Source organism: Penaeus vannamei, chromosome 29 (assembly GCF_042767895.1).
Source record: "Penaeus vannamei isolate JL-2024 chromosome 29, ASM4276789v1, whole genome shotgun sequence".
Taxonomy (NCBI): domain Eukaryota; kingdom Metazoa; phylum Arthropoda; class Malacostraca; order Decapoda; family Penaeidae; genus Penaeus; species Penaeus vannamei.
Genome location: NC_091577.1, coordinates 29,431,669 through 29,441,169, shown reverse-complemented (window position 1 = coordinate 29,441,169; position 9,501 = coordinate 29,431,669). Strand labels below are relative to the sequence as shown.

General features: G+C 43.2%; 2 protein-coding genes across 2 annotated transcripts; both read left to right on the top strand.

Moving 5' to 3' along the window:
- Positions 1-565: 565 nt before the first annotated feature.
- LOC113825391 (uncharacterized) lies at positions 566-1,567 on the top strand. The gene is made up of 2 exons (XM_027378212.2): positions 566-807; positions 1,235-1,567. The coding sequence occupies exons 1-2, from the start codon at positions 601-603 to the stop codon at positions 1,487-1,489; spliced, it is 462 nt and encodes a 153-aa protein (XP_027234013.2). The 5' UTR covers positions 566-600; the 3' UTR covers positions 1,490-1,567.
- Positions 1,568-7,237: 5,670 nt separating this feature from the next.
- Positions 7,238-8,330, top strand: LOC113825392 (uncharacterized). Its single transcript, XM_027378213.2, has 2 exons — positions 7,238-7,568; positions 7,853-8,330. The coding sequence occupies exons 1-2, from the start codon at positions 7,350-7,352 to the stop codon at positions 8,105-8,107; spliced, it is 474 nt and encodes a 157-aa protein (XP_027234014.2). The 5' UTR covers positions 7,238-7,349; the 3' UTR covers positions 8,108-8,330.
- The last annotated feature ends 1,171 nt before the right edge of the window (positions 8,331-9,501 follow it).

Here is a 9,501-nt window from a genome sequence, read left to right as displayed (position 1 = left end):
CTTCGTGTTCACAGGCATTGATTCTTGGACGCTGAAATGCCCCCTGGTTGAAGATCCTTCCGTTTAGTATGCTGTCTATGCCCCCTCCTGTCCGTTTACTGTGCTATTCATCTTTCTTCACGCTCTTTCAGTCATTTTTTTCTTTTCTCTGAGCCACCTTCGTCTAACCACTCTCTTCACATCAATGATTTTGTTTCTTAAGACCAACAGTTCTCGTGTTGTGTCATTCTACCTTTCATTCTTTCCAGGTCGCTTCTGTTGACCTTCATCGTCCAAGGACAAAAGGTCGAGATCATTCGAGAAGGAGGGCGCGGCACAAAAGGTTTATATAGATGTCTTCCATCTGTCGTTTTTATTACCTGGTTTTCCCTCGTCATGGAACACAATACACCTATGGAAAACGTTCATACTAAATGAGAAGAAAACGAAAGCAAGAAAACAAAATCCGGTCAACACATATCTTTGAAAATACAATGACGTCATATGTATGCCGTGACGTCACACCTACGTCACGCCTTATAAGCGGGTCGAGCGAGCCCATGGCGCTCACTCCTCTCCTGCTTCGCCCCCGGGAACCAAGCTTAAGACTCCTCCCTGAGCATGGCGGTTCGGTGCTCCTGCGTCCCCTTGCTCCTTGCGGCATTATTGGCGGCGTCGCTGGCGGTCCCGACGCCTGCGGGAAGGGCGGCTTCCTCCGCCGTTCCCGTCATCCGGAACGGAACTCGGGTTGAAATCCGTCCCATGGAGAAGGCGTTCGTGGTCTGTACGGCCGAAATGGAACCCGTCTTAGACCTCCATGAATACCAGGTGAGTGCGCCCAGGCGCGCCTCTTTATTAAAAGATTCGGATAATGAACCTTTCGGAAGTGCTTGACATGGTAGAAAAGGTATCGAGACTTGCTATTCTAAATAAGAATTCCGCTGATGCGTGCTGGTACACCCAACAACAAAAGCGGTGACGCCTCTTCATTGGGACTGAAAAGGCAAAGCACTCACTCCTTGCTTTGGCTAGTGTAACTAGGACACTAACTATGTCCAGGTTGTTTAAACGTGGGCCTCCTTTCAGGGCAAGATCCCTCCAAGCCAGGTCTGGCGAGGCGTCACCGCTTTTGTTGTTGGGTGTACATACAAGCATACACTATCGCGATGATTTGTAGTCTTATGAGATTTCACTGTACTTACTAAAGACGTCCAAGCACGAAAACGCAAAGCCTAATTCCTATCTTTGCCGACAGGTGGCGTGGAGGGACAGCGACGGACGCTCCGTCAGCCAGGATCCTGAGGCACCGCTGTTCGCCCTCGGCCGAGGCACTCACGTCCCTCAGTCGTACCTCGTGGTGGCGCCCTTCGGCCCAGACGTCGCCGGCGTGTACAGCTGCGTCCTGCTCCTCCGGGGACGGGAAGTGGCGTCCTCGACCGTCGAGCTTCAGCTCAAGGGAACACGCTCAGCCTCAGCAGAGAACTCGAGCGAAATTCCAAGTCCTCATTAGTACAAAAAACCTAGGTTTTATTTCTATTTATTTGTTCTATTTATTAGAAACTATATATAGTATTTATTATCCCATTTGTTAATAAACTAGATATGATAGTAGGACAACTTTTCTTTTCACCCACTATAGTTATTCCACTTGCGAAAAGTATTCTACAACAGCTGTTGTTGGGATTTTTGTACAGAATGTTATATTACGATATTACGAATTACAAACTCACGTGACTTTCCTTATCATAAGAGAATGACGAAAAAATCCTGAAAAATTATCTTGAGATAACAAATTTTCCTTCGAGGTCATATTGGATTGGTGAAGTGAATCTGTTTAAGCTTTTCTAGTCTTTGTAACGTTCGAAGGCGAGAGACACGAAAAGTATTAAGTGCGAATTAGAAAGTACAAGAGAGAGAGAGAGAGAGAGAGAGAGAGAGAGAGAGAGAGAGAGAGAGAGAGAGAGAGAGAGAGAGAGAGAGAGAGAGAGAGAGAGAGAGAGAGAGAGAGAGAGGAGAGAGAGAGAGAGAAAGAGAGAGGGAGGGAGAGAGAGAGAGAGAGAGAGAAAGAGAGAGAGAGAGAGAGAGTGAGAGAGAGAGAGAGAGAGAGAGAGAGAGAGAGAGAGAGAGAGAGAGAGAGAGAGAGAGAGAGAGAGAGAGAGAGAGAGAGAGAGAGTGAAAGGGGGTCTAAGACATGTCTACAGCATGTCTTCCCATCACCTAGACGTCCACGTTCATCTTGGACGTGTAATCGACATGTTCACAACAAGTTCTTCACTCGTTTGACTCACATTTCATACTGATCATGATCGTTATGATGAACTTCACTAAATACCACGTCTATTGGCGTCATTGCAGATACAGTCATCGGTTACAGATACTGTTATTTACATTATTATATACATTATTTGCAGATAACAGTTATGCAGATACAGTTATTTACATTATTATATACATTATTTGCAGCTTACAGTTATGCAGATACAGTTATCGGTTGCAGATACAATTATACAGTTACATTGCAGATACAGTTATCGGGAATTATAGTCATAGCAGCGGTTGTAGTGTAAGTAGCGAGAGAATCAAAAACAGTTTTGGAAACGTTCTTGTTCCGTTTTCACTCGAATAAGACATTCTCACTCGATGAAGTCTACGGAAATGTTCATCAAATTTCCATTTTTGTTAATTTAGGGTCTACAAAAAAAAAAGAAATTAAGTAAGAAAATGAGAGGAAAAGGGGAGAGGAAATGCGACAAGCAGATTTTGAGAACGAAAAGATTAAAAAAAAAAAAAAGTAGAGAGAGAGGAAACGCGACAAGAAGATAATGAGAAAGACAAGATTACAAAAAAAGAAAAAAAAGAAAACAAGAGTAGACGGGGAGGGGCGGGGTAATGCGACAAGAAGATAATGAGAAAGAAAAGATTAAAAAAAAGAAAAAGAGAAAGAAAACAAGGGTAGACGGGGAGGGACGGGGTAACGCGACAAGAAGATAATGAGAAAGAAAAGATTACAAAAGAGAAAAAGAGAAAGAAAACGAGAGTAGACGGGGATGGGCGGGGTCTCTCGATGAACACCGACGAAATTCCGCCCCCGACCTGGACCTCGAAGTCGTCGTCGATCCCGACCTGGACCTCGAAGTCGTCGTCGATCCCGACCTGGACCTCGAAGTCGTCGTCGATCCCGACCTGGACCTCGAAGTCGTCGTCGATCCCGACCTGGACCTCGAAGTCGTCGTCGATCCCGACCTGGACCTCGAAGTCGTCGTCGATCCCGACCTGGACCTCGAAGTCGTCGTCGATCCCGACCTGGACCTCGAAGTCGTCGTCGATCCCGACCTGGACCTCGAAGTCGTCGTCGATCCCGACCTGGACCTCGAAGTCGTCGTCGATCCCGACCTGGACCTCGAAGTCGTCGTCGATCCCGACCTGGACCTCAAAGTCGTCGTCGATTCAATGTTTGATCACCTTCGCCGTAAATTCTCTCGGTCGAGGTACAGATCTGCTAGGTGGGTGCGGGGAATAAAATGCCTTGGTAAGATGTGACGAAAACTTTGAAATTGCGCTTGCTATTCTTTGTCTTAACTATTAAACGCACATCTTCGTACTCTTAAACCGTCGGGAAGGACCGGCCAACGTTCGAAAACATTAAAGAAAACCTTAAAAAACCTTAAAGAACACATTAGGAATTTCTATCACGAAGGTCAATGCTTGGACCGTTCGAAAACATCAAAGAAAACCTTAAAAACCTTAAAGAACACATTGGGTATATCTATCACGAAGGTCAATGCTTATGTTATAAAAGAAATTAAAACTGAGGAGAAAGTGAAATATATATGAAAAGACATTTTTATCTCTCTCTTTATTTTCCATGGAAGATACGTACTTCCTTGCCTAAAGCTAGACGGAGAATTGGTGTGAAAAATACCTAACATTTTCGGAATATCGTGGGTTTATTCATAAAACGGAAGGTGTGCGGAAAGGTATGAATGAGAACGATAACTTCACAATACAAGAGATGTATTTGACCGGTTTCGATTATATCTTCGTCAGAAATACATGTATATCTGACGAAGATATAATCGAAACCGGTTATTTACATCTCTTGTATTGTGAAGATATTCGTTCTCATTCATACCTTTCCACATTTGTCAACACCAAATACGGTTCAAAACTGAAGGTGATAAATTGACCTCGCTTAACCGGAGATATAACCCCAAGCCAGCGGTCTCTACCTTTTGCCTCGATACCCTCTCTCCATGACCAAAGTGACGTCATCAACAGAGTTTTCGAAGTCATGGAATGTGGTTGCGAGGCGTTCGATTCCCTTCGTGCGTTCTGATCGGCCTGACTTCTGCTTCGTTCATGGCGGGAAAATCTCCTGATTCTCCCTTCCACGTTCTGATTTATCCTTGTTTCATATTTTTTATTCTCTTATCTTTATTTGTGATTATTTACAGTATATGTTTATCTAATTAAGATTTTCTGAATATGCTAATTTCAAAAATCCTTTTTCTGTAGAAAAGCGCTTAATGGAGGAGTGAAGGGGAATGAACGAGGAATAAAGAATAAGAGATGAAAAACAAAGGAAAATCGGCCTTATAGATCACTGAATAGAGTCGATGAGTCATGCCCAGCGATTTTCTGATTTAAATTGTCTTTTGATTCGTATTAGCATTCTTCATCCCCCAATATGAATATTTTGATAAGATAAATCCCGAGTTTCTCAACAGATAAAAATGGCTTATCTTAATTCTCATGATTTATGACCGTTGATACCACAAGAGAATCCGTTGACAAGGACCTCGATTAAAACTTCCGTTAAATCTTATTTTGACAGAGTAAGAAGAATGTGTTGGGACATATTGAACCATTCGAATGTTGCAAGATAAATAATTAGCATAAGCACAGTATACAGGGCTGTGTTGTGCAAGGTAAACCTCCTTAATCCGGAATTCAGTTTTTCGGTATAATTCCACTTTGTCCGACGGGTGTTCGTGGCCTCGGCTCGGCGCGCATTCTCTTTATTTCTCTTCTTCCTCATATTTATCTCTTTCCTGTTATCTACACATTCACTCTGTTTCAGGCAGCTCGACGAAAATGACAGCATCATGTGAACTATAAAGTCTTACGTAAAGTGTTTTGGTAATTCTAGGTTTCGAAAATTTCTAATCCGGCAACGGCCAGGTTCCCAGAGTGCCGGATTTGAGGCGATCGGTTATCCTACTGTCGGTTTGCTCCGAAACGAATGATTTTCGTTTTGTTTAGCACGTTTCCGGTCAGGTAAAAATATGTCGAAGAGATACGAAAGTTATCTTATCACTGATATTTCAGGTATTTATGAGTAAACAGAATGGCAGTTTCCCGCCATGCAATCCTAACGCTCTGTCATGTTCTCCATTAACACTCTAAACTCCTATTTCAAAAGACTCCATTAATGCCACTCAAATACTCTATGAATGACAACGACTTCGGTAGCGAATCTTATCGGGAAGCATTTACAAGAACATCAGCTGATAAGGAGATTGGCGCCTCCACTCTTCACTCCCGCACGTTCCTTTTCCTTCCGTGATTTCGCAGCTGGGGATCCGTGTGAAGATTTCTGATACAGCTGTTCGGGCGAATCATGTTGGACGGATGACGAAATAAGGAGAAATTTATCCCTAATGGAAATAAACACTAAACGAAGTAATTGTTGATACAGAAAATCCCATTTTCTTTTACGTACGGTCATAAAAGCATTAGCTGTCTTCATCCCCCTAATAGGAATATTTTGATTAAGATATATCCCGAGTTTCTCAACATATAAAAATGGCTTATCTTAATCCTCATGATTCATGACTGTTAATACCACATGCATGTTAAAGAGAGTGAGAGAGAGATGCAGGGAAATACATAAGGGAATATATATCGTGAATATAATGATAGGCGGTTATGGCTATAGATTTTGAACCCTTCATTGTATCGATAAAAAAAACAAAAAAACAAAAAAACAGTGAAACAAAATAAAAATCGAACAGGATTTAGAAGTGAAGCAAAATAACAATCGAACATAGAAGACTTGACACAAATTACAGTAACGTCCAGGTTAGTGTGTTTGTGTTTCTCCAAAAAATATATTAGCCTAATTTTGAACCTTAGTGTCAATAAATGAACGCATCCATGCAAGTATTATAAATATAACAAAGCCACAAGAATGAAAGTTCCTATTTTGCGTCCAAAGAAAAATGAAAACTGATGAGGCTATTTTTTCATCATTCATTTCTACAAACATCTAAAGAGAACAACAGCTTTTCAAAGTCATCAAATCATCGTCTTAGTTCTTGTGGGTAATCATAACACTTATTATTCATAGTTACTAGTGATGACAAGAGTGATACGTGGGAATAAAGCGTTTGTAGTGTTCTGCGATTTTTTTTTTTTTTTTTTTTTGGGGGGGGGGGGGTAATGAAATTTATTGAATATAAGAACATTTTTTTGACGGGCATTTTCGGGACCTGTGGGCGGTGGGCGCAAAACAGGAATTTCGACTCTCACGGCCTAAATATTTACAATTGAAAAAGACAAAGGATAGATAAATGAGAAAATAATAATTCTGACTCTTTGTTTCAAGAAATGAATGCGTCCAAATAAGGTAAGTTGACGTACCAAGTCATAGATATATTTCCCACTCCCTTTCTTCCTCCCCTTCCTTCTTTTTTTCAACCATTTTCTATCCTCCTGAAGTTATAAGGAAACGCTAGGTATCGGAAATTCTCTTTACTTCTCGAGGACATACACCCAAGCAGCGACTTGGCAGCGAGCGAAGCGACGTACGTCCACCCCGACCCCTGGTGGCAGCGCGACTGACCTCTCGCCGCTCCTCGAACCCCCCCCCCCACCCCCCTACCCCGCCTCCCAGACTCACTGGCGACTCTCCGCCCAACTGCCACTCGCTCTCGAAAAAGCGCTAAATACCAATTACAATGGGGAGAGCAATTGCTAATTCAAATAAAATATTACCGAAATAATACTACACCTCACAACTCGCTGTTATCCAGAGAGCATCTGTTTTTCGCTAACACAAAACCGTTTTTTTTTTTGACCTATCATGTTCACCTGTACATTTTTTCTTAAGAATTTGATTGTGAAAAATCATACGGATATGCAAAACGCGCTAAAAAGAAAAAGCAGGGGATAAAGATATAAAATTACTTAAACACCAGTGAGACTGTATTACACGTCACGGAAGGCACATGACGTCATAGAATTGGTCAAACGTTTTTCCAGTACATTGCGCCATCGTTTACGCCTTATAAGTAGTTCGAGCGAGCCCATGGCGCCCACTCCTCTCCTGCGTCGCCCTCGGGAAGTTACACTGAAGATCTACACTGAGCATGGCGAGTCAGTCCTCCTGCGTCCCCTTGCTCCTTGCGGCATTATTGGCGGCGTCGCTGGCGGCGTCGCTGGCGGCCCCGACGCCTGCGGGAAGGGCGGCTTCCTCCGCCGTTCCCGTCATCCGGAACGGAACTCGGGTTGAAATCGGTCCCATGGAGAAGGCGTTCGTGGTCTGTTCGGCCGAAGTGGAACCCGTCCTAGACCTCCATGAATACCAGGTGAGTGCGCGCAGGCGCGCCGGTTTGTTAATAGATTAGGACTTTAATGACCAACAGGTGCGGCAAATGAACCTTTCGGGAGTGCCAGTGACGGATTGGTTGATTGCATGGTAGGAAAAGTATTGAGTTTAATGTTATTCCAAAGAAAGGTTCTGTTGCCTGTTGGTGCACACAAGCGTACTCCGCATCACGGTAGTTTATCTTGAGGATTTCATGAAGTCACGTGAAGACGGCAAAGTCATTTGCTGGAAAACACAGAACCTAATTCCCTTCCCTGCCGACAGGTGGCGTGGAGGGACAGCGACGGACGCTTCGTCAGCCAGGATCCCGAGGCACCGCTGTTCGCCCTCGGCCGAGGCACTCACGTCCCTCAGTCGTACCTCGTGGTGGCGCCCTTCGGCCCAGACGTCGCCGGCGTGTACAGCTGCGTCCTGCTCCTCCGGGGACGGGAAGTGGCGTCCTCGACCGTCGACCTTCAGCTCAAGGGAACACGTTCAGCCTCAGCAGAGAACTCGAGCGAAATTCCAAATCTTCATTAGTACAAAAAACATCTAGGTTATATCTATTTATTTGTTCTATTTATTCGATATTATGGGTGATGTTCATTTCACATTTGATAAACTAGTTCAAGGGAACACGCCCATCCTGAGCAGGGAACTCGAGCGAAATTCCGACAGGATTCAATGATTCCGTCTCAATTAGTACAAACTACATCTAGCATATGTTACTACTTACTTGTTCTATTTATTTCGTACTGTGTTATCTTTTATGTGTCAATAAAAATCGTTTTTTTTAAATAAGATTTTATTTACTTCCCATTTTCTATAACCTTTTGCCATTTTTTTCTCCCCCCTACACTCTCTCCTTCCCTTCCCCTTCCCATTTTCCTCCCTCATTCCCTGAGATGTTTTCTTTCTTTGGATTTCTAAAGTCGTACTAAACTTTTTCCCAAATTTCGATTGAAATCAGCATCTTTAAGCGTGGATGGTTGAATATAATAGATATATGCACACACATACACACGCACACACACAAATACATACACACACACACATATATATATATATATATACATATATATATGTGTATATATATATATATACATTGTAAAGGGCATGAAATAAACTTTAACATCCACACAAAATTCCTTAGGTGTTGAAACTACGATATCAACAAATGATAGATTATAGCGTCAACAACTACATGTGCACAAAATCATGAGGCCTACAGGCAAATATACCATGAAATAAGAGAAAACCAACACGCCAGATCGCAAAGAATAAAAGGTAATTATCGATGAGGAGTGGAAGTGAGGAGTGGTTTTCCTGCTGAGCAAAAATTAAGAGTGATGGAGTGCAGTTCCCCGAGTCGAGTTGCTCTCTTTAGTGAGAAAGACGACGCTTCCTATGACGGGATAACCCACAGCCGACGGCGCGGTCAGTCTCAGAGAGAGAGAGAGAGAGAGAGAGGGAGAGGGACAGAGAGAGAGAGAGAGAGAGAGAGAGAGAGAGAGAGAGAGAGAGAGAGAGAGAGAGAGAGAGAGAGACAGAATTTATACTAAAGTCACAGTTACTGCAACTTTTAAAGGAGAGGAAATAGGAGAGACGGAGAGCCAATGCAAGAGAATGAGGAGAGAGGAAAAGGGGGGGAGGGGGGTCCAAGATAACGTGTCCCCAACATGTCTTCCAATCAGCTGTCTTCCACGTCATCTTGGACGTCACTCCGACCTGTTCGTCATCGAGTTCTTGATATTTGAGATTCACTTCTACTGGTCTTTCTATTAAAAAAACTCATAAAATGATTATCATTAGAGATGGTTATATATGTGGAAGGAGACGAATGGGTCAGCCAGATGCGGTTACTCGTATGTTTAATGGTCCTGAATAAGGTCAGGTGGAGACGGATAAGCGTCTCCAATGCACAAGCACACACA

Coding starts and splice junctions, on each gene's coding strand:
- LOC113825391 (XM_027378212.2), top strand. CDS start 601: ATGGCGGTTCGGTGCTCCTGCGTCCCCTTGCTCCTTGCGGCATTATTG. Junction 808..1,234: donor TAGACCTCCATGAATACCAG/GTGAGTGCGCCC, acceptor CTTTGCCGACAG/GTGGCGTGGAGGGACAGCGA.
- LOC113825392 (XM_027378213.2), top strand. CDS start 7,350: ATGGCGAGTCAGTCCTCCTGCGTCCCCTTGCTCCTTGCGGCATTATTG. Junction 7,569..7,852: donor TAGACCTCCATGAATACCAG/GTGAGTGCGCGC, acceptor CCCTGCCGACAG/GTGGCGTGGAGGGACAGCGA.